Source organism: Neodiprion virginianus, chromosome 5 (assembly GCF_021901495.1).
Source record: "Neodiprion virginianus isolate iyNeoVirg1 chromosome 5, iyNeoVirg1.1, whole genome shotgun sequence".
Lineage (NCBI taxonomy): Eukaryota > Metazoa > Arthropoda > Insecta > Hymenoptera > Diprionidae > Neodiprion > Neodiprion virginianus.
In genome coordinates, this window is record NC_060881.1 from 19,550,501 (window position 1) to 19,575,336 (window position 24,836).

Sequence of the window (24,836 nt, forward strand, 5' to 3'; positions counted from 1 at the left end):
CCGCTGTTGTCGATTTCGCTGATCTTGAATAGACTGGGAATGAATTCAGTAGATTTTGAGAAATTCGAAATCATGTCGGGATCCTTTGAAGATCTCACTTTATTTATCTCCGTATCACTGTATCGGAGCTAATCCCAAGTAATCCGAGGTACTTCGAACGAGTTCAACCCGTTTCACAAGGTTTCATAGAATGTCAGGGGTTTTCAAAAGCTGCAAATGGTTGATAACATGGTCCATTCATCTGTATCTCATAAATATACATGTTTAACATCCGAAACCGAGACCCAAAGTAAATGGCGACACTGAAGATTATTTTCCCTGAAAAATACAGAGGTTTTTTTGATATTGCGGAGAAATGTGAGGTAAACGGAGACTAATTTATCCACTTAGGTGGTCATTCAGACGTAAACTCAGCACTAGCAATACAGTTCCGTAGTCACTTCCGAACGGATAATGAAGCATAAGCAGCTGTAATTATGATCACGTGATTCATTATTAACCCATTAAAGCCGAGGAAAAAACTCTGTCAGATAGCACCAAACTAAATATTCTATTTATAGCAAAATGGAAAAATAAAATATACGTATTATGTATCATGACATTTGCAATTGTTTGTAAAAAATTATCTAAACAAATTATGCTAAGTCATTATTTTGAAAAACTGACTGCACCAATCGATTCTACGAAAAAAATTATAAAGAAAACCCGCGTGAAATTTTTCGTCAAAGTTGAAATTTATCAATGATTTGGGGTATTTTCAGGAATTGGAAGCGTTCTTGAGCTCAGCAAAATATGGTATCGTATATTTCAGTATAGAAACCATACTGAAAACCGAGAGTTTTTTTACCAGAGGCGATACTGGCGATCTACGAAAGTTTCACCTAACTCCAAAATTATAAGCTTCTCTCGTAGGGAAACGCGAAAGAAATTCCGAAGGAATGACTACCCAATGCCAAAATGATTTCCTGGGTCCTCTATGAGTTACCACTAATACGAAATTCAAAAAGGAATCACACTAACTCCTCATATTTTTAGTAGTTTCTGGCTATCTAATCTCGTAAGCTTTAGAACTACCTGTTTTCCCCCAAATTGTCCGTGAACGTAATTCTCAATTGTTAATGATTTGAAAAATGATCACTTATTTTAGATAGCTTCAGGATCTTTCTGTACTAACATTTATTATTTTGTGTAATATAATTTTTTCACGCGTTTCGTGATTAAATAAATTTAATCATTCTGTGCCATCTTCGGTTATTCATTATCATCAAGATCATTTTTCTCTCTCACTTGGGGATGAATACAAATAAAATTACTGGTCATCCGTAAATAATGGCGTTCCTAACACACGGAGGTTTAATGAGGACCTTGGAGGCGATTTATGCAGGGGTGCCGATGATTGGGATCTCATTTTCCGCAGACCAGATGTCTAACGTAATAGGATACGTGCAGAGAGGTTGCGGTATTCACGTGGACTACGAAACTGACCAACAAAAATATCGCCGAAACCTTACGAGAGATCCTAACGAATTCAGGGTACCAATCGAACGTCGCACGTGTTTCGAAACTGTTCAAGGACCGCCCGCTTTCTGCCTTGCACGAGGCGATTTTTTGGATTGAATACGTCATCCAAAACGGTGGCGAGCTTCTTAAGTCTTTGAGCCATTATCTCCAATGGTTCTGCTATTACTTGATAGACGGCGGTCTGTTTTTGTTCACTACAACGATACTCGTTTCGTTGTTTCACTGTCGTGTCATAAAATTGACCAGTTTAATTTCGGGTCAACAATATCATTTTGCGAATGTAAAACGAAAAATATCGAAGTATTCCGAGTCACTGTTGTTCAGGAAAAATCGTTTTGGCTAGAAACTGATAGATAACATATTCGATTGTGAGGATCAGAAATAATTGGTTGAAATAAACTTGATCACTGTGCATTTGGGTAAAATGAATTCTAAGTCGAACAAAAACGGAGTAAAATTTTACCCTGCAACTAAACATAGTCAGTGATTTCGAGGTATCGTTATATAAGACAATTGTTCCTCACACGCGTATATCGTAATCTCATCGTATATGTATAGGAATGAAGTGACCCATTAAAAGGTTAATAAATATTTTTACTTTGCTGCGTTCGTCTTATCAGAATCATGCCATATATGCGTAAATAGGCGAATTCCCTTATCTTGGTCGAGGCAGATACTTGGATTATTTCGTTGGAAGCAGAACGATCAATTGGAGTCTCGATTTTAGGTACAACAGTATTTTTATTTTATCAACAGCGTTCATATAAGGAATTTTGGTCATAAAAGTAACATCGACCATGAGGCCAGTGCAATGTTTCGATCATTTCTAAAAGTTTCAAAAGTGAATTCTGGATGATTTTGCTACATTTGATTATTTGGCGATACATACTTTTTTGAAATTATTTATTATCTGTGGCAAACAATCCCATAAATTCAGTGATTTTTTTTTTAATAGTGTAAAAATTTCTCACCAGTTTCAAATATTTTTTCTCTGCAGAATTTCTATCTCGTGAAATTTGTTGGCTCGAAGATTCATGGAAATCGCAAGAATAAACGTCGCCTTGTAAATCATGAAACTCCAGATAATACTTGCAATTTTGGCGATCAGCTGCATCACGGAGGGTGCGAAGATCTTGGCGATATTTCCGTACCAGGGAAAAAGCCATTACATAATGTTCGAGCCACTGGTGATTGGCTTGGCACGTGCGGGTCACTCGGTTGACGTTGTCAGTCACTTTCCTCCTAAAGAGTCAATTAGAGGACTGAACCACATTAGTTTGCAAGGCTCACTCTATACCTTCGTGAACAACATGACGACCACATACGTCAAGTCACTGATCGGAACAAAGGCAATTGAATTCATTTCGTACCAGGGACCAAACGACCTCTGCAACCTAATGCGGCTTCACCAGCTGCAGGGAATCATCAATACCGACAAAAATTACGACCTGATGCTCACTCAGGTCTTGGGAAGCAACTGCTACTTGGCGTTGGCACACAAACTGAAACTTCCGGTGGTCAACATCGAGACCAGCACCATGTTTCCTTGGGCTCATGATCCATTTTTCGAAAGCACGTATCCCAGCTTCATACCCTGCCAGCTGACAACTTTCACGAACGACATGCGGTTCATGGAACGCGTGGAGAATCTGATCACGACCCTTTACTCCAAGTTCTTGTTTTATTACTACGACAAAACCGTTTCTGAACCAATAGCTAGAAAGTACATTGATGACTTTCCATCCTTGGCTGATATCTACTACAACATAAGTATGGTGTTGGTGAACAGTCACTGGAGCATCCATGGTGCCCGACCCACGAATCCCGCCATCGTTGAAGTCGCTGGTCTTCACATCGACGAAACCCAAGTTCTCACTGAGGTGCGAAAACAGGGTTATTGACATGGAAATCGAACTGAATTCAGTCAGTTTCAGAGGACTTTACTGTACAGGGTGGGGCAATCAAAGTGTGATAGAGCAACAGTACTCAAACTATTGATGAAACTCAAAAACGTTTCAAATGAAAGTTACATTGTTCGAGAAGGCCATCATACTGGCCATCTTGTTTTTTTTTCAGTGGAGGCGCTGAAACTACGTCAAGGTCAACGCCACTTTTCCGAATGTGACAATGTATTTTTTTTTTCTCCGACATTATTACTGACTTGAAGGCTAATTAAGTGATCTACAATACAACGTCATTTTAGGCACGCGAAGTACGAAAATAGTCAAAAAATCGAATCACATCAAAATAATTATTTTCAATGGATTTACTAATCTTTGATTTGTGTTTACCTATTGCTCTGTCACACTTTAAACGCCCTACCTTGTATAAAATATCATAGATGACCTCAAATATTTTTATCAATTTCGAATGATTTTACAACATTTCACTGAATTCCGGAATACACTCGAAACTAAATAATACAAAAGTCAATAAGATTCTAATATATTCAAATGTCATACCAAAGTCTCGGCACAATATGCGTAAAACTGATGTATACTCAGATTCCCGAGAATCACAACGGCTTTGGTGAATCTTCAGATGAATTCACACTTTGACACGAGTTTCAAAGATTTCAAAGATTCTGATCACAAGATTAGTAGGAGGATGTCATTGAGCGCATGAAGTTGTAAAAGCGGTCCATCACCTTTTTTGCACATGCTGAATTCTTGTTACGCAATCGAACGTTTTTCAATAATTTTTACTCTTTTCAGGAACTGGAGGTGTTTCTGAACTCCGCGAAGGATGGTGTGGTATATTTTAGTACAGGGACAATGCTGAAATCCGATAGTTTTCCTAAGGAGAAGATACTGGCGATTTACAACAGTTTTGCTGAACTTTCGAATTACAAGGTTCTCTGGAAGGGAAACATGGACAACATGCCGGAAGGATTGCCAACGAACGTCAAAATGGTCCCTTGGGTTCCACAGTTTGCTGTACTTCGTGAGTTTCTTTGCCTCCTATAAGATTTTGACAAGAAGGTCTTGGTTAAGAGGGACCAAATGACCCTGTCCCGGGGTTTTCAAACTCTCTGTTCAGAAATGTTTCTTAACTCAGTAATCACTTTACCCCTTTCCGGGGGGTGAAAAAATGACATTTCATGTATTCTATTTTTCATCTTGAGACTCAATTCCCGGATCTTGTTAAGAAAAATCACGATATCTCTTACAAAAAGACCTCTTACGTAAATTAATTTGGGCACAGGGGGCCACTCCCCAGGTTCGGAAAATGGCAACTGATACCCATGATTGATGCGTGCATTCAGTCTTCAGACAACAATGGAATGCGTGAAAAATTATTTTTCTTCTACGACCAATAAAAGTAATTTAAATAAATTGAATAGAGATTGAGCGACACAACTCACTGAGCTGCTCTTCTGGTCTGATATTTTGTATCCAAGCGCTACGTGCTTCATGTAAAACAAATTGTCCCTTCACAAAAATGATGTTTACAAGGACACCAATGGGATATTCTTTCAATCAAAGAAGATATGGCATTGTACAGAAAAAACTGAAATCACAGCATCTAACCGCGTATTAGGATTCTAAACGCATTCGAATAATTCAATGCTACCTTTGGTATTTTGAGTATCATTCCAGTTCTGCGAACTCGTAATGCACTGCTCTCTGATGTTAAACGTAGTGTAAATTTGGTGGATCACGTAATTTAAAAAAATTTGTTTTAGTCCGACATGCTTTTGGTATTAACCGCCACCAAACAAGTGTAGTAGTATTTCAAAATAGTTTTTGGAGAATATGGTTGGTTCAAAACCTTAATCCAACATACCATATCACATATGGATGGCAGATTCGTATCAATCTGTATGAACGTAATGCGAAGGATTCGCGTATATAAACATCTTTGAAGCTACTTTTCAAGCGGGAAAGCTTGGCGTCTTTTGACCGAATTTGGTACTACTTGGAATGAATTGTCATTTCGGTTGAAAAACATGAAACATGCACATCGAAATATCAGAAGACTATTGAATGAACAAAAATTTTATTTCAGCGAAATAATGTTCACTTCGGTTTTGTTTTAAGTAAAAAGTGGTTGTTCTGAGTGAGAAGTCGTTCGATCCAAACAAACTGAAAGCCAAATGAATCAGTTGTTTGGTTCGGTAACTTTTTTTTCTCAGTTCCCTTTCCAAAACTTCCAACCTTCTCTCATACATCCGGCAGTTTTTTTCATGACGTGACAGTAAATTGAAAAATAATTACAGGTCATCCGAAAGTAAAAGCGTTCGTGACTCACGGGGGTTTAATGGGAACCCTGGAGGCGATTCACGCAGGAGTCCCGATGGTTGGAATCCCATTTTTTGGAGACCAGATGTTGAACGTAGGGGGATACGCGTATCGCGGTTTCGCCGTTTACCTGAACTACGAGACTTTGAACAAGGAAAGCTTCTCCGAAGCGTTGAATGAAGTTCTGACGAACCCCAAGTACCAATCGAACATCGCACGTGTCTCACGGCTATTTAAGGACCGTCCGCTTTCCCCCTTGAAGAAAGCCATTTTCTGGATCGAATACGTCATCCGAAATGGTGGCGAGACACTCAAGTCTTCAGGGCGTCATCTCTACTGGTTCCAGTATTACTTGATAGACGTCGGTCTATTTTTATTAACCATAACAATGCTAGCTTTCTTTGTTTTATTCACGGTCTCAAGAAAATTAACCGGGTTCATTTGGGGAACGCAGAATTGCAATGTGTCAGTGAAACAAAAAACATTCTAGTGCTGCGAGTCAGTCGAAAAGATATGCGGAAAAATCGACTTGACTGAAAGTCGATCGGTCCTTCAATTTTCCAATGAAATATCAAATTATCGGGCCAAAAAATAATCACTGAATAGAAACCTGAACAACGTTGATTGAAACATGATATGATCTAAGTTGAACAAAGATGAATTGGACTATTAGAGCTCATATAAATAATAAGCGATCTTCAGATAACATTAATCAATCCGCTATCAAAAGTCGGTAAAATGTTTATATCAGTTACTATATAAACCAGCGGCCTATAATTCATCGACTGATCATCAAACTCAAGTTGAAAACAATGAAGAAGTTGAGATTATAAGTTTATCGAATTATCGAAAAAACAGGTTTCATACTTTGTACTCAGCTGAAACATCTATTGACCTCAAAATACTTGAAAATAAATTTAGTATCGCAACAAGATTCGACTTCAAGTATTTATTTTTACTTACTGCTTCGAACGCCTATGCGACAATTCCGATGCAATATATACTTTGGAATATGAATAATTTATCAATTCTGCCAAATTTCAAGCTCGCAACTCAATTAAGTGATTGACTAAATCAGAGGTTCTCTAAAAAAACATCTGCCGGACCAAATTTTGAATAAATGCTGTTAAGATACTACTAATAATATTTTTGAATTTCACAGATTTTAGACGAAATTGAGAGTAACAGCTTGTGCCTAATAATAAAATGATTTCATAATAAATCTACAAAGCAGCAATATTCACCAACTGTGAATTCCACGATTAAGAAGCCAAGCACCAGATTTTGTCCACAAAATAAGCCTTCATCAGATTAAATACTTTCTTATCAATAATGCCCAATACATTTACTTTCATAGTTAAGTTCTCACCGTTGATCAAGACGGATGCTTCAATGATAGTCGTTTCGGAATTTCCTTTAGAACCAAGAGTCTCGGTTTTACCTGTGAGCCAAACAATGAATTATTACAACGCCTCCAACAATAAATTTCCGAAAGTATTTATGAAGCTCAGTAAATACTGCGAGTGCAGTTCCCTAAAAAATGAGTGTTGCATTAGGAAATCTTCATTGCAAGAAATAAGGTGTATAATTTTCATTCGTGTACGTTTCAAAAGCATGCTTCCAAAAAAAAATGTTGGTTTCTTTGAAACTCAAATAAGTTTTAACCATAACTTTCGACGTAGTTGAGAGAATTTCGTTCGAATATTTGCTTTGAGAAAAGAAAATTGGCAATTATTGTAAAATATCGTATATTTAAAAAAAACATTATCATTCAAGATTGCAGAACAAAATTGTGAATGGTGAGTAGAAATATATTTATTTGTACAAACGAAATGAAAATGAGAATTTCACATCGTGACGGTTACGCCAATAAAAATGAACTCACGATGACAAATATCAATAATCATACGTTTGTAAAAAAAGTCTCAGAGGTGAGTAAGAATTTCACAGAATTTAGAATGTTTTCACAAATCTCATAATTACTCGTTATCGATGTTATATTTTCGGAATAAACTGTCACAATAATACCCGGACGTCATACATACATATAAGAGTGGTTTATATTTAGAATTTCATCCGGGCCACCCTTCAAAACGGCTCGAAATAGCTAATTTGAAAATAATCCCCCTAAAACTTCAGCTTACTATCTCAACTCCGAACCCTGCCGCGAGGAACTTGAACTTCGCCATTTAAAATGCATACGTTCTTACTTCATGTTTGGTATATATTTTATCAAGGGACTACTGTTTTTTGAATAAAAATCTGTAAGTGTGAGAAGTTAGACATCGTTCTAATATTTTTTACAAAACACTAGCATCATCTACGGCGCATTCTATGTTAGCTTCGTACAGTTGCGTGTATATCCATACTGATCAAATATTTACAGATAAAAGATGTTACACAACGACCACTAGCGATTGGTTGAAGCTAGAAATTATTACAAGGGCATCACAGCTCATCGGTGGATAGGATTGAACAGCATAAGAGACGGTAACTGGTTTCCTTTACTAAACACCGACTTGTAAAAACGAACCAGTGAAAACACCAGCCGATTCGTGGCAACGGCGCGTTACTGAATAACTTTGACCGAAAAAAAGGTGAGACTTATTTTGCTCCTAATGCAAAGGTACTGTGCGTATGGAATTATTTATGGCGTTAACGAAGCGTGGTTTAAATCTAACTTGGCATCAACGATCGAAAAAGTGGGTGAAGTTTGGGAATTTATTTCACGACAGTCAATTATTGCATTCAAATGGAATTTATTTTATTCCAAAGTATGTGGTTCGAACTGCGTTGGGTTATTTTTTTCATTAATAACTATCGACAGAATGAATTGTTACTGACAACATCGTCAATTATTCGACTCGATGAAGTATTTTTCGGTCTCACGATTTCTTAAACGATTTATTCCAAGCTTGGAGAGAGTATTTTTAGATAGTTTATCCTCTTTTGCGTAAACAGACTTTTTTATTATTTGACATAAATTTTTGGCAACAAAATAAGAACGTGAATTTCCGACTAATAATGGAATCTCATAATGGAATCATTTTCTCTCGTTCTTCTCATCAATTATGATTAGTCATCAATTTCGAAGTTTTTGCCAATTACATCTAATTCTTGCACACAATTTCTCTACTTAAACTACGTACGTTATAATTATGCTGCCAGAGTCAGGTCAGGGTTCATAGAGCAAATCGAAAACGGCTCAGGGTCACGAATCTCATTTTTTTTTTTTTTTTAGAATGGCTTCGGACAGTGTCGCAGATTAGGAAATTAAAGGAATTGTTTTAGAACAGAGTCAACGTTTTCTGAAACGTTTCACAATACACTTCGTTGTTTCTTCGATAATTGTTTTACCCAAAAAAGCTGTATTTTTTTCTGACTTTGATAGACAAAAACATGGACGGATCATTCACGAAACTGGGCGCGATTTTGGTGATTTTGGCGGGTGTTTGGATAACGGAGGGTTCTAAGATCCTCGCTATATTTCCGTACCAAGGTCAAAGCCACAACATGATGTTCGAGCCAATTGTGATTGGCTTGGCACGTGCGGGTCACTCGGTTGACGTCGTCAGTCACTTTCCCCCAAAGGAGCCGGTGGAAGGACTGAATCACATCAGCCTGAAAGGAACGCTGAACTTCTACGTGGACAACGTGACCGCGTCATTCGCCAGCACAATGATTGGAGTTAAGGCGATAGATCACATGTCCTACCAGGAACCAAACGACCTCTGCAACCTCATGCGGCTTCCCCAGCTACAGAACGTCATCGAAACTGACAAAAAGTACGACCTCATGCTCACCGAGGTCTTCGGGACCAACTGCTACTTAGCGGTGGCACACAAGCTGAAGCTTCCGGTGGTCGGCGTCGTGACCAGCGCCATGTTTCCCTGGGCTTATGATCCATTTTTCGAAAGCACGCATTCCAGCTTTATACCATGCCAGCTGACCACCTTCACGAATAACATGCGGTTCATGGAACGCGTAGAGAATCTGATCACGACCCTTTACTACAAGTTCTTGTTTTATTACTACGAAAAAATCGTTTCTGAACCAATAGCTAGAAAGTACATTGATGACTTTCCATCCTTGGCTGATATCTACTACAACATAAGTATGGTGTTGGTGAACAGTCACTGGAGCATCCATGGTGCCCGACCCACGAATCCCGCCATCGTTGAAGTCGCTGGTCTTCACATCGACGAAACCCAAGTTCTCACTGAGGTACGAAAACACGGTTATTGACATGGAAATCGAACTGAATCCAGTCAGTTTCAGAAGACTTTACTGTACAGGGTGAGGCAATCAAAGTGTGATACAGCAACGGTACTCAAACTATTGATGAAACTCAAAAACGTTTCAAATGAAAGTTACATTGTTCGAGAAGGCCATCATACTGGCATTCTTGTTTTTTTTTCAGTGGAGGCGCTAAAACTACGTCAAGGTCAACGCCACTTTTCCGAATGTAACAATGTATTTTTTTTTCTCCGAAATTATTACTGACTTGAAGGCTAATTAAGTGATCTACAATACAACGTCATTTTAGGCACGCGAAGTACGAAAATAGTCAAAAAATCGAATCACATCAAAATAATTATTTTCAAAGGATTTACTAATCTTTGATTTGTGTTTACCTATTGCTCTGTCACACTTTAAACGCCCTACCTTGTATAAAATATCATAGATAACCTCAAAAATTTTTATCAATTTCGAATGATTTTACAACATTTCACTGAATTCCGGAATACACTCGAAACTGATTAATACAAAAGTCAATAAGATTCTAATAGATTCAAATGTCATACCAAAGTCTCGGCACAATATGCGTAAAACTGATGTATACTTAGATTCCCGAGAATCACAACGGCTTTGGTGAATCTTCAGATGAATTCACACTTCGACACGAGTTCCAAAGATTTCAAGGATTCTGATCACAAGATTAGTAGGAGGATGTCATTGAGCGCATGAAGTTGTAAAAGCGGTCCATCACCTTTTTTGCACATGCTGAATTCTTGTTACGCAATCGAACGTTTTTCAATAATTTTTACTCTTTTCAGGAACTGGAGGTGTTTCTGAACTCCGCGAAGGATGGTGTGGTGTATTTTAGTACAGGGACAATGCTGAAATCCGATAGTTTTCCTAAGGAGAAGATACTGGCGATTTACAACAGTTTTGCTGAACTTTCCAATTACAAGGTTCTCTGGAAGGGAAACATGGACAACATGCCGGAAGGATTGCCAACGAACGTCAAAATGGTCCCTTGGGTTCCACAGTTTGCTGTACTTCGTAAGTTTCTTTGCCTCCTATGAGATTTTGACAAGAAGGTCTTGGTTAAGAGGGACCAAACGACCCTGTCCCGGGGTTTTCAAACTCTCTGTTCAGAAATGTTTCTTAACTCAGTAATCACTTTACCCCTTTCCGGGGGGTGAAAAAATGACATTTTATGTATTCTATTGTTCATCTTCAGACTCAATTCACGGATCTTGTTGAGAAAAATCACGATATCTCTTACAAAAAGACCTTTTACGTAAATTAATTTGGGCACAGGGGGCCACTCCCCAGGTTCGGAAAATGGCAACTGATACCCATGATTGATGCGTGCATTCAGTCTTCAGACAACAATGGAATGCGTGAAAAATTATCTTTCTTCTACGACCAATAAAAGTAATTTGAATAAATTAAATAGAGATTGAGCGACACAACTCACTGAGCTGCTCTTCTGGTCTGATATTTTGTATCCAAGCGCTGCGTGCTTCATGTAAAACAAATTGTCCCTTCACAAAAATTATGTTTACAAGGACACCAATGGGATATTCTTTCAATCAAAGAAGATATGGCATTGTACAGAAAAAACTGAAATCACAGCATCTAACCGCGTATTAGGATTCTAAACGCATTCGAATAATTCAATGCTACCTTTGGTATTTTGAGTATCATTCCAGTTCTGCGAACTCGTAATGCACTGCTCTCTGATGTTAAACGTAGTGTAAATTTGGTGGATCACGTAATTTAAAAAAATTTGTTTTAGTCCGACATGCTTTTGGTATTAACCGCCACCAAACAAGTATAGTAGTATTTCAAAATAGTTTTTGGAGAATATGGTTGGTTCAAAACCTTAATTCAACATACCATATCACATATGGATGGCAGATTCGTATCAATCTGTATGAACGTAATGCGAAGGATTCGCGTATATAAACATCTTTGAAGCTACTTTTCAAGCGGGAAAGCTTGGCGTCTTTTGACCGAATTTGGTACTACTTGGAATGAATTGTCATTTCGGTTGAAAAACATGAAACATGCACATCGAAATATCAGATGACGATTGAATAAACAAAAATTTCATTTCAGCGAAATATGTTCACTTCGGTTTTGTTTTGAGTAAAACGTGGTTGTTCTGAGTGAGAAGTCGTTCGATCCAAACAAACTGGAAGCCAAAAGAATTAGTTCTTTGGTTCGGTAACTTTTTTTTCTCAGTTCCCTTTCCAAAACTTCCAACCTTCTCTCATACATCCGGCAGTTTTTTTCATGACGTGACAGTAAATTGAAAAATAATCACAGGTCATCCGAAAGTAAAAGCGTTCGTGACTCACGGGGGTTTAATGGGAACCCTGGAGGCGATTCACGCAGGAGTCCCGATGGTTGGAATCCCATTTTTTGGAGACCAGATGTTGAACGTAGGGGGATACGCGTATCGCGGTTTCGCCGTTCACCTGAACTACGAGACTTTGAACAAGGAAAGCTTCTCCGAAGCGTTGAATGAAGTTCTGACGAACCCCAAGTACCAATCGAACATCGCACGTGTCTCACGGCTATTTAAGGATCGTCCGCTTTCCCCCTTGAAGAAAGCCATTTTCTGGATCGAATACGTCATCCGAAATGGTGGCGAGATACTCAAGTCTTCAGGGCGTCATCTCTACTGGTTCCAGTATTACTTGATAGACGTCGGTCTATTTTTATTAACCATAACAATGCTAGCGTTCGTTGTTTTATTCACGGTCTCAAGAAAATTAACCGGGTTCATTTGGGGAACGCAGAATCGCAATGTGTCAGTGAAACAAAAAACATTCTAGTGCTGCGAGTTAGTCGAAAAGATATGCGGAAAAATCGACTTGACTGAAAGTCGATCGGTCCTTCAACTTTCCAATGAAATATCAAATTATTGGACCAAAAAATAATCACTGAATAGAAACCTGAACAACGTTGATTGAAACATGATATGATCTAAGTTGAACAAAGATGAATTGGACTATTAGAGCTCATATCAATAATAAGCGATCTTTAGATAACATTAATCAATCCGCTATCAAAAGTCGGTAAAATGTTTATATCAGTTACTATATACACCAGCGGCCTATAATTCATCGACTGATCATCTGTGGCGGACACCCGCCACCGGCAAGCCGGCGAAAAACGATAAGAATATTTCCGTTTCTCCATTTGTATCTTTTTCTATAGCTCTTTACAACTAACCTTCGAGTGTCCAGGCCTCGCCTCGCTAGCCGAGGGCTGAGGGTTGACCGCGCCGGAAATTTCCCTACATGTGGCATTTGTGGCGCGACGCGACACTTGGCCTCGACTTGGGGGCGAGCCTGCACTTTTCTTCATCTCTACCCAGTCTTCGCCACGCTCTTGGCACGTACGTATCTATCAAGTCGTTTCGCTTATTTTCCCTGCCTTCCGCATTTTCTACTACGCTATCTGAACTGTGTAACCCGATTTCTCTGGCAATAAACAACTTGCAGACCATATTCTCTGGCGTCATACAGTACTAACCTCCCGACAGCACCACATCATCAAAATCAAGTTGAAAACAATGAAGAAGTTCAGATTATAAGTTTATCGAATTATCGAAAAAACGGGTGTCAAACTTTGTACTCAGCTGAAACATTTATTAACCTCAAAATACTTGAAAATAAATTTAGTATCGCAACAAGATTCGACTTCAAGTATTTACTTTTACTTACTGCTTTGTACGCCTATGCGACAATTCCGATGCAATACATACTTTGGAATATGAATAATTTATCAATTCTGCCAAATTTCAAGCTCGCAACTCAATTAAGTGATTGACTAAATCAGAGGTTCTCTAAAAAAACATCTGCCGGACCAAATTTTGAATAAATGCTGTTAAGATACTACTAATAATATTTTTGAATTTCACAGATTTTAGACGAAATTGAGAGTAACAGCTTGTGCCTAATAATAAAATGATTTCATAATAAATCTACAAAGCACCAATATTCACCGACTGTGAATTCCACGATTAAGAAGTCAAGCACCAGATTTTGTCCACAAAATAAGCCTTCATCAGATTAAATACTTTCTTATCAATAATGCCCAATACATTTACTTTCATAGTTTAGTTCTCACCGTTGATCAAGACGGATGCTTTAATGATAGTCGTTTCGGAATTTCCTTTAGAACCAAGAGTCTCGATTTTACCTGTGAGCCAAACAATGAATTATTATAACGCCTCCAACAATAAATTTCCGAAAGTATTTATGAAGCTCAGTAAATACTGCGAGTGCAGTTCCCTAAAAAATGAGTTTTGCATTAGGAAATCTTCATTGCAAGAAATAAGGTGTATAATTTTCATTCGTGTACGTTTCAAAAGCATGCGAGAGAAAAATGTTGGTATCTTTGAAACTCAAATGAGTTTTAACCATAACTTTCGACGTTGTTGAGAGAATTTCGTTCGAATATTTGCCTTGAGAAAAGAAAATTGGCAATTATTGTAAAATATCGTATATTTAAAAAAAACATTATCATTTAAGATTGCAGAACAGAATTGTGAATGGTGAGTAAAAATATATTTATTTGTACAAACGATATAAAACTGAGAATGTAACATCGTGACGGTTACGCCAATGGAAATGAACTCACGATGACAAATATCAATTGAGTATCACGGCAGTGTGATTGCTTGATATTCGTCAGTTTGAAGTCTTACGGCAGTGTGATTGCTTGATATTCGTCAGTTTAAAGTCTTACAAGAAGTAAGAGTCAATTAAAAAATGGTCATACGTTTGTAAAAAAAGTCTCAGAGGTGAGTAAGAATTTCACAGAATTTAGAATGTTTTTACAAATCTCATAATTACTCGTTATCGATGTTTTATTTTCGGAATAAACTGTCACAATAATACCCGGACGTCACACATACATATTATAGTGATTTATATTCAGAATTTCGTCCGGGCCACCCTTCAAAACGGCTCGAAATGGCTAATTTGAAAATAATCCCCCTAAAACTTAAGCTTACTATCTCAACTCCGAACCCTGCCGCGAAGAACGTGAATTTCGCCATTTAAAATACATACGTTCTTACCTCATGTTTGGTATACATGTTATCAAGGGACTACTGTTTTGTAAATAAACATCTGTAAGTGTGTGAAGTTGGACATCGTTGCAATATTTTTTACAAAACACTAGCATCATCTACGGCGCATTCTATATCAGCTTTATACAGTTGTGTGTGAATCCATACTGATAATATTTTTACAGATAAAAGATGTTACATAACGGCCACTAGCGATCGGTTAAAGCCGGAAATTAATACAAGGTCGTCACAGTTTATTGTTAATAGGATCGAACAGCATAACAGACGGTAACTGGATTCCTCCACTAAACACCGACCTGTAAAAACGAAACAGTGAAAACATCAGACGATTCGTGGCAACGGCGCGTTACTGAATAACTTTTACCGAAAAAAAGGTAAGTGAGACTTATGTTGCTCCTAATGCAAAGGTACTGTGCGTATGGAATTATTTATGAGGATAACGTGGTTCAAATCTAATTTGGCATCAACGATCGAAAAAGTGGGTGAAGTTTGGGAATTTATTTCACGACAGCCAATTATTGCAATCGAATGGAATTTATTTTATTCGAAGTATGTGGATCAAACTTCGTTGGGTTATTTTTTTCATCAATAACAATTGATAGAATGATTCGTTACTGACAATACCGTCAATTATTCCACTCGACGACGTATTTTTCATCATTTTCTCTCGTTCTCTCCATTAATCATGATTAGTCATCAATTTCGAAGTTTTTGCCAATTACATCTAATTCTTGCACACAATTTTTCTACTCAAACTATGTACGTTACAATTCTGCTGCCAGAGTCAGGTCAGGGTTCATAGAGCAAATTGAAAATGGCGCAGGGTCATGAAATTCATTTTTTTTCAAAATTAGAATTTGAAGGAATTGTTTTAGAACAGAGTCAACGTTTTCTGAAACGTTTCACAATACACTCGCTTGTTCCTTCGAAAATTGCTGTATTCAAAAAAGCTGTATTTATTTCTGACTTTGATAGACAAAAAAACATGGACGGATCATTCACGAAACTGGGCACAATTTTGGTGATTTTGGCGGGTGTTTGGATAACAGAGGGTTCCAAAATCCTCGCTATATTTCCGTACCAAGGTCGAAGCCACAACATAATGTTCGAGCCAATTGTGATTGGCTTGGCACGTGCGGGTCACTCGGTTGACGTCGTCAGTCACTTTCCCCCAAAGGAGCCGGTGGAAGGACTGAATCACATCAGCCTAAAAGGAACGCTGCACTTTTACGTGAACAACATGACCGCGTCATTCGCCAGAACAATGATGGGAGTTAAGGCGATAGACTTCATTTCCTACCAGGAACCAAACGACCTCTGCAACCTCATGCGGCTTCCCCAGCTACAGAACGTCATCAATACTGACAAAAAGTACGACCTCATGCTCACCGAGGTCTTCGGGACCAACTGCTACTTAGCGGTGGCACACAAGCTGAAGCTTCCGGTGGTCGGCGTCGTGACCAGCGCCATGTACCCATGGGCTTATGATACGGTCGCCGAGAGCCCGCTTGCCAGCTTCATACCTTGCCAATTCACGCCCTACACCAATGACATGAGGTTCATGGAACGCCTGGAGAATCTGGTCATAATTCTGTACTCAAAGTTCTTGTTCTTTTACTACGACAAAACGGTATCCGAACCAATCGCTAAGAAGTACATCGATGACCTTACGTCCCTGAATGATATCTACCTCAACTTTAGCCTCGTGCTAGTCAATAGCCATCGAAGCATCCATGGAGTTCGTTCTACGAGTCCTGCGATCGTTGATGTCGCTGGTGTTCACATCGACGAAACGCAACAACTCACAAAGGTGCGAAAATTTTGCTATCCGTATCATCATCAGCACTTGAAATAAAGTCACGGAAGTTTCAACAATTTTTCGGAATATCAGGATTTTTCCAATATTTCACTCGATTCGAATGATGGGAAAAACTCAAAACAATCTCAAGCATTTTGGCATAGCTCAAATAATTTTCTCATGTTGTCAGGAGACGCAAGCATTTCATGAAATATATCAACAGCTTTCTGACGTCCCGAATAGTATCGAAACGTGTTTCAAGGATTTTACCTTGTATCCTAGAATTTCAGGGGCTGACTGTGGTGTCAAAAAAAAAAAAAAAAAAAAATTCACGCAGCCAAGAATATTTGACCAAAAACATGTTGATAGTTTAAAGTATAATTTAACAAGTATCTCTTTTCATTCTAGGAACTGGAGGAATTTTTAAACTCTTCGAAAAACGGGGTGGTGTATTTCAGTATGGGGTCAATGGTGAAGTCGGAGAGCTTCTCGAAAGAGCAAATACTAGCGGTCTACGATAGTTTTGCCGAACTCTCGGACTACAAGGTCCTTTGGAAAGGGAAAATGGAAGAAATGCCGACCGGATTACCACCAAACGTCAAAATGGTGCCTTGGATACCACAGTACGCCACACTCCGTGAGTTACTATAAGCATCACTATGACAGACACTAAACGGTTCCACTGCTTGCATTCCCCCAACTTTACCGATGCCTGTAAGGTCCCTCTTCTCGCATCACACACAAAGCCGCGAGAACACAATGAGTTTCCGCTCCTTGTCTCTGCAGACACAAAATGAGCCTCCCCACTTGTCCTCCCACCAGCCTAGCAACGTTGTAATTTCGGCAACAATGTTCCCCGCAAACATCGAGTTAATGTGACGTCAATGTAACGAGATACTGACAGCAAATATCACTACTACGCACTTTGTCAATGGTCTTGAAATTGTTAATGGTTTTCGGAAATATGAACACATTTCGCTTTATTGTGGTTTGCGATGGTGAGCTTGCAATTCCGATGACGATATTCACCTTGGTACCGTCGTGAAGAAGGTCAGTGAGGTTGAATGTAACCAGATATTGAAAGAAATCATTCATTTGCAGCTTGATAATTACTTTGATTGTGCTGACAGTTTTCCAAAATATTAACATCTTTCGCTTCGTTGTTGTTGTGATGGCGAGTTTGCAATTTAGTGATCTTGTTCGCTCTGATATATCACGGAGTCAAAGTTTGTGGCGTTATTGTAACGAGATGCTGATTCGTCAACTCTTCGACCGTCAGTGACACATATATAGCCAGAAAAAGTGGACATTTGAAAAAAATACATATTTTTCACTACATCGATTTGACTGTAATTTGGTAAATCATCGTTCTTGAGGTCGCTAAATTATAGGATAAATCTATGACATTTTTTCCTAACACAAAGGTGGCCCGAAAATCTGATTTTCTCCTGACTGCTAAAGTTAATTAATTAATTTCCATTAATTTCCATTTAAACCCATTTATCCATTCTCAAAATATCATCGTTTTTGTTTCATTTTTTGTAATTTTCTTATTTAAATAATTCAACAAGTACTGAATTGATCAAAACCAGTATCTGATCAGTTTTAAGGTTCGAAAAGCCGCGTTGGTTGATACAAAAATCATTGAAATCCAGTAACTCGTTTTCGAGATATAATTGGATAAAAAAATTAATCGCACATATACTGCTCTTGTGTACACACACACACACACGCACACCGACAGTAACCCAACGCACGATTCGACGCGTCAAACGGACCTAGCCTAACCAAGGTCACTGAGTCACAGCAACCTTTGCGCTCTGTCAATCTAACAAATTACCGTAGCTTATTTGAAGAACCAGCCGATTAAAAAACACAGCAGTCATACGAAAGTCGTTACCATTATTTTTAATTAATTTATTTTCGTATTCACTTGATCTCCTTTATTTTGTTATGACTCACATTTTATCCTTTATATTTCTTTTGCAAATCTAAACGAACAAGCAAGCGCTTAGTTCGTTAAAATTTACGTTCACCAGAGTTTGTTTTCTTATCCGACAAATCTGATAGATTAATTGATTAGGACCAGTCATTTTTTAGCAACGGTCAAACGAATAAAGGCTTATCAGCATTGAGCAACGCATGTCCGACAACCGATATTCAAGGGTCCCGAGTCCGATGGACAGCCTTGACATTACCCTGCTCTGCAGAGAGGTAACCTCTTGTAATCAAAAAAAGAGATTAGGCACGACAGCCTCCGCGGTTTATTACCCAGTTCTGTAATGCAGCGACGGTGGCTGATTGTGAGCCATCCGTCTCTGGAAAAATACGGTGACGGTACAGAAACTTGCCCGAGTCCGTGATCCAAGCTACAGATGGTTCACCAGGTTTTTTTTTTTGGCTAGGCCCTAACTAAACCATTTCTTCATAATTAACGGAGGGGTTCCTTTTAAATTCATTTAAATCACCTAATTTTGTTTCATACTTAGGACAAGAAACTCACAGTATCACGGCTTCACGAGCAGAGGCTTTTAAAAAAGCTATGAACGATACAATACATGTATACATACTAGGGTGTTTCTTGGTTGGGTCTCATGTCGGAATTTTTTCCCACTCACTTCCAAAAAGTAATCATGTTGTATAGGGAAAAAAACAGGCTTATTAAGAAAAAAAAATCCGACAACTCTCTAACACTACCCGCCAAGTATTCGAATTTTTATATGAGAAAATTCATAAATTTCAATTTTTTTTTCTTTTTTTTTCGAAAAGTATTTGATACTTTGAATCCATATGGTATGAAAAAAAAATTTTAAAAATGGCTATTCTGTAGGAAATTTAATGCTCTACAGAAAAGATCACTTGTTAAAATTTTCGTAAGTCTTATATTTATAACGTTCTTAGCGAAAAATGCAGAAACTTTTAAATCGAAATATATAATAACCGTCGAGATTTAGCGAGAACTCAATTTTTCATTTTCAGGGTGATTAAAAAAGCTCCCTTCTTTCTCCGGAGGCAGAAAAACGGAGAGTTAAAAAAGTTCGTCGAGTTCTTGTATTTGCTTCGCAACGGCTTCACGCCGTAACAATTGATTCAGCATAATTAGATTATCTGTATTTCACGTTTTCAAACAGAACATTATAAATCTGCAGCTTACCATAGCAGTAAAAAAAAAACCTATAAATTTCTGACTACGTTCAGACCCAGAATCGAATATTTTTAACGGCAAACTTCAAAGACCTTGCGAAAGGGTTTACAGTTAAGATAGAGAATTGTGCTCTTGAGGAGATTTCTATTTAGTTATTTTGAACCAATTTTAGGGGGGGGGGGGGGGGGTCTGGGTCAAATTTCGAAAAAGTTCAAGTTAAGGATCACTGTTATATACAATAATCAATATATTCAATAAGAATACGTGGCGATTAATTTTTGCGATAAGACATACAGCATAATCACACCTAAATATGTTGTATTGTCGTCGCGAATGGAATTGATTGTAAAACAAGTAGAGTACAAAAAACGAAATTACATTATATGATTCATTAATTATTTAAATTGGATATGACAATGACGTAATATATACAGGGTGGTCCATTTAACTCTGCCACCGCGAATAACTTGGTTACTATTGATTGTACCGAAAAGTGTCTTCCGAAAAAGTTGTTGCATTTGAAGGGGGGAAATGAGTTTTGGAAGTGAATGTCACCTGAAGGTCATATCTTATGAGATTTCGGTGTTTGCGATGGTTTTTGAAACGGGACTACCTATTTTTTTTTTGCTCACTACAACGAAGCTGACATCAAAACGCGTCCAACCATGTACAACAACATGACCTTTGAATAACCTTCGGCTCCAAAATTCATGATTAAATAATGGAGGTGGAAATTCAAGGAGAATGAATTGTATCGGCACATTCAATACTTTTTCCGCGTAATTCATTTTATTGAATGGTCAAAATGTTGTCCATCAACCTGAATACACTTGTCAATACGCATAATGAAGGATTCCCTGGCTTTACATATCATTTCTGGAGTAATACTTGCACACGCATTGATGATACGTTCCTTCATATTCTCCCGTGTTGTTGGGACGTCTCGGTACACAATATCCTTGATCATTCCCCAGAGAAAGACATCAGAAGGTGTTAAGTCAGGAGAACGGGCGGGCCAACAAACTTGTGCTCCTCGACCAATCCATTTCTCACGGAACTTTCGGTTCAGCACACCACGTGATACATGTGCAAAATTTGCTGGACAACCATCGTGCTGATACCACATCCGTTGGCGATCTTGTAATGGGATACCCTCTGATAATTCCGGTAACCGGTCAGTTAACATGTCGGCGTAGTTTTGTCCATTCAGATTTCCATCAATGAATAATGGAGCGATGAATGAAGGAACGTATCATCAATGAGTGTGCAAGTATTACTCCAGAAATGATATGTAAAGCCAGGGAATCCTTCATTATGCGTATTGACAAGTGTATTCAGGTTGATGGACAACATTTTGAGCATTCAATAAAATGAATTACCTGGAAAAAGTATTGAATGTGCCGATACAATTCATTCTCCTTGAATTTCCACCTCCATTACTTAATCATGAATTTTGGAGCCGAAGGTTATTCAAAGGTCATGTTGTTGCACATGGTTGGACGCGTTTTGATGTCAGCTTCGTTGTAGTGAGCAAAAAAAAAATAGGTAGTCCCGTTTAAAAAACCATCGCAAACACCGAAATCTCATAAGATATGACCTTCAGATGACATTCACTTCCAAAACTCATTTCCCCCCTTCAAATGCAACAACTTTTTCGGAAGACACTTTTCGGTACAATCAATAGTAACCAAGTTATTCGCGGTGGCAGAGTTGAATGGACCACCCTGTATATTTGATGTTAAGAAATCAAATGATCGTCTAATCAGTTTTCGGTAAAATTTAAACGTTTGTTCAATCAATTTCTATGTGGATAATATAAATACACGAGAAGGACAGTCGATTCACATCCCATCATGATCTAATTTTCTCAATAGTTGTCGCGTGTATTGTAAAAAATCTAGAGTTGTTCCAAACACGATTTGCAGAAGACAATTGGTAGTAGAAAAATTCGGATTAAATAAGGTAGATGGAATTTAGAACTTCCCGTTTCGTAAGAACACGTGAATCAGTAATTTAAATATACGAGATGGTGCTCAAAATTCAAACTATTCATAAACCGTCGGCTCATAAATCTCTGAACATTTGGCTGTGTATAAGAATCCGCTGCGATGAATTTTAAGGGGAGTTTTATTTTGGCTATAGCCTAGGGGTTGTAAATAAAAAAATGTCACCTAGGGGTTCCTAAATCTCTTAAATCATCGAACTCGACAGTTTTAGGTTTCGTGTAAAAAAGTTTTGTTGGTTTTATTTTTTTTGTTTTGCTTTTTTGACGGTTGAATATCTTCGCAGGCTGTGTTTTGTGGGAAATTCGGTGTGAACGTATATTAGGAGCCTTAATTATCCCTTAATATCCGCGTTGTCAAAATTAAATTTTTAATTTCCTTCACCTTGGGGGAGCAACCTTTCGATAAGCTTACTCTCCCCCACTCTTCAAAATCGCTCATCTCGCAACTAAGGTGAGCTCAAAAATTGTGTTTTGCAGGATCACAGAGTTCACGAATACCATTAATTCATTATTTTTTCAAATTTTCGCGACCAATTGGAGAGGCTAGTTTTACGGATGTCAATAAAGTTGATAGAAAGCGTCGATTTTCGTCCAACCAACCCCCTAAATCCTTACTTATGCCAGTGAAAAAAAAAAAGAAAAAAATTAAATTTCCAGGTCATCCGAATGTGAAGGCTTTTGTGACTCATGGAGGTTTGATGGGGACCCTGGAGGCGATTCACGCGGGGGTGCCGATGATTGGAATCCCATTTTTCGCCGATCAGACGTTTAATATAGCGGGATACGCGCATCGCGGTTTCGCCATTCATTTGGACTACGAGACTCTATCCAAGGAAAGCTTCTCTGAAGCATTACGGAAGGTTCTGAAGAATCCTGACTACCAATCAAACGTCGACCGTGTTTCGAGACTGTTCAAGGATCGTCCGCTCTCTCCGTTGGCCGAGGCAATTTACTGGATCGAATACGTAATTCGAAACGGTGGCGAGCCGCTCAAATCTTCGGGTCGTCATCTCTACTGGTTCCAGTATTACTTGATAGACGTCGGTCTATTTTTATTAGCCGTAGCGACGCTCGTTCCTCTCGCTATATTCCTGTTCGTTAAAAAATTAATGACCCTCTTCTCAGGCACGCGAAATAATAACGTTCAAATAAAAAAGAAGACTTCGTAGCGGACCAAAGATGATGGAATTACTCTTATAACATGTCAAGCGCCAAGTCATTCGTCAATTACAAGAAGAACCTCAGTCTAATCTTAAACTCAGGATTATGCACGCGTTAGAAAACTAGAAGGTGTTTATTTATTTTTTTTAAATCTTGATCAAATCTAGACTCAGGAATGATTGGAGTTTCTGGTACACAACTCGATATCACAGAAACCTGGTTTATAGAAGAAAAACATATGTATGAAATGACAAAATGATTTAGTTATACGTTTTTATCCACATCGATAAACGTATTTTGTACACAATGATCACCTACGCGAATCTAAGTCAGTAGATTGGAAACAAAATCAGTCATAAATATATTTACAATTGCAAGTCCGTTTCGTGTGTTCTATCAAAATTGCGAATTGTGTACCTGAAAATTGTAGCGGTGTGACAGTTTAAAGAGTATACTTAAAAATATATACAGTGTGTAAGCATGTTTAATATTCTTTAAAGAGTATACTTAAAAATATATACAGTGTGTGTGTATATATATATATATTAGGGTGGTCCTTATTTGGGGTGTTGATGAATTTCGACAAGTGCGCCCCCTAGACACGTTTGAAATAAATTTAAAAAAATGTGTGCGAAAACGGAGCGCTGTAGTCCAATTAGAAGACGTGCCTGTAAGCTCGTTTTGTTTTTCATTTGAATAACATGGGATTTTCAGATTACTTCAGTCATTATGTTTTTGAGTTGTCCCCATGAACGCAAAAAATTCTTTTTTCACATAAATCTGTTGTTCATGGGTACAACTACGCGTATATTTTTCCACAAGTCGTTATCACAACCTTTACGCCCCCCATCCCCCTGATATTATACACGACGGCAAATTGATCAATGTGAGAATACCTCTTTTTAGCCGCTTGGTGCTTGACAGTATTTCACCAATTAAAAGGCAGTCTTATTTACGTCATAAGTTTGTAAAAAAAAATAATTGTACATGTGGGAAAAAATATGTATTTCAATTAGTGTATTTAAAAACACATCGTTTATACTTTATACTTTTTTAAAAAGTAATAATTAAAATTAAAATGTTTTGATCGCCGTCTGTTTTTCTGGATCGGGAAAGATTTTACGATATTCCGAGATCCATGAACAACAGATTTATGTGAAAAAAGAATTTTTTGCGTTCATGGGGACAACTCAAAAACATAATGACTGAAGTAGTCTGAAAATCCCATGTTATTCAAATGAAAAACAAAACGAGCTTATAGGCACGTCTTCTAATTGGACTGCAGCGCTCCGTTTTCGCACACATTTTTTTTAATTTATTTCAAACGTGTCTAGGGGGCGCACTTGTCGAAATTCGTCAACACCCCAAATAAGGACCACCCTAATATATATATATATATATATTTATAAGCTGTATATATTTTTAAGTATACTCTTTAAAGAATATTAAACATGCTTACAAATGTTCCGTTTGATCAAATGATTCTTATTGTATGAATATTCACATACGAGTAAATAACTGTTGATGATTTATTGTTCAATAAAATGGGTTTCACCAATTTTTTTGCCAAAACAAAAAAAAAAAACCGCAAAAAGAAAATTCTAATTGATTCTGACGTTGAATGT

The 24,836-nt window shown here is 37.9% G+C and overlaps 4 protein-coding genes across 6 annotated transcripts in view; 3 read left to right on the forward strand and 1 right to left on the reverse strand.

Annotated features, from left to right (window-relative positions):
- LOC124305144 (retinal guanylyl cyclase 2) overlaps positions 1 to 24,836 on the reverse strand; it is a 139,258-nt gene that overhangs the window by 106,069 nt on the left and 8,353 nt on the right. The window lies entirely within an intron of this gene.
- On the forward strand, positions 2,187 to 6,486 carry LOC124305155 (UDP-glucosyltransferase 2-like). 2 transcript variants are annotated; one of them, XM_046764250.1, is made up of 4 exons: positions 2,187 to 2,248; positions 2,519 to 3,401; positions 4,236 to 4,464; positions 5,741 to 6,486. In XM_046764250.1, the coding sequence occupies exons 2-4, from the start codon at positions 2,592 to 2,594 to the stop codon at positions 6,250 to 6,252; spliced, it is 1,551 nt and encodes a 516-aa protein (XP_046620206.1). In that variant the 5' UTR covers positions 2,187 to 2,248; positions 2,519 to 2,591; the 3' UTR covers positions 6,253 to 6,486. The 2 variants fall into 2 exon arrangements, with proteins under 2 accessions (XP_046620206.1, XP_046620204.1); XM_046764248.1 differs by lacking the exon at positions 2,187 to 2,248 and having other exon boundaries at positions 2,259 to 3,401.
- On the forward strand, positions 8,084 to 12,929 carry LOC124305150 (UDP-glucosyltransferase 2-like). The gene is made up of 4 exons (XM_046764243.1): positions 8,084 to 8,359; positions 9,154 to 9,986; positions 10,820 to 11,048; positions 12,324 to 12,929. Exons 2-4 carry the CDS (start codon positions 9,162 to 9,164, stop codon positions 12,833 to 12,835), a joined length of 1,566 nt encoding a protein of 521 aa, XP_046620199.1. The 5' UTR covers positions 8,084 to 8,359; positions 9,154 to 9,161; the 3' UTR covers positions 12,836 to 12,929.
- On the forward strand, positions 14,592 to 23,673 carry LOC124305149 (UDP-glucosyltransferase 2-like). Of its 2 annotated transcripts, none has more exons than XM_046764241.1 (5): positions 14,592 to 14,811; positions 15,267 to 15,476; positions 16,078 to 16,912; positions 17,309 to 17,537; positions 22,708 to 23,673. In XM_046764241.1, the coding sequence occupies exons 3-5, from the start codon at positions 16,088 to 16,090 to the stop codon at positions 23,217 to 23,219; spliced, it is 1,566 nt and encodes a 521-aa protein (XP_046620197.1). In that variant the 5' UTR covers positions 14,592 to 14,811; positions 15,267 to 15,476; positions 16,078 to 16,087; the 3' UTR covers positions 23,220 to 23,673. The 2 variants fall into 2 exon arrangements, with proteins under 2 accessions (XP_046620197.1, XP_046620198.1); XM_046764242.1 differs by lacking the exon at positions 14,592 to 14,811 and adding an exon at positions 15,065 to 15,144.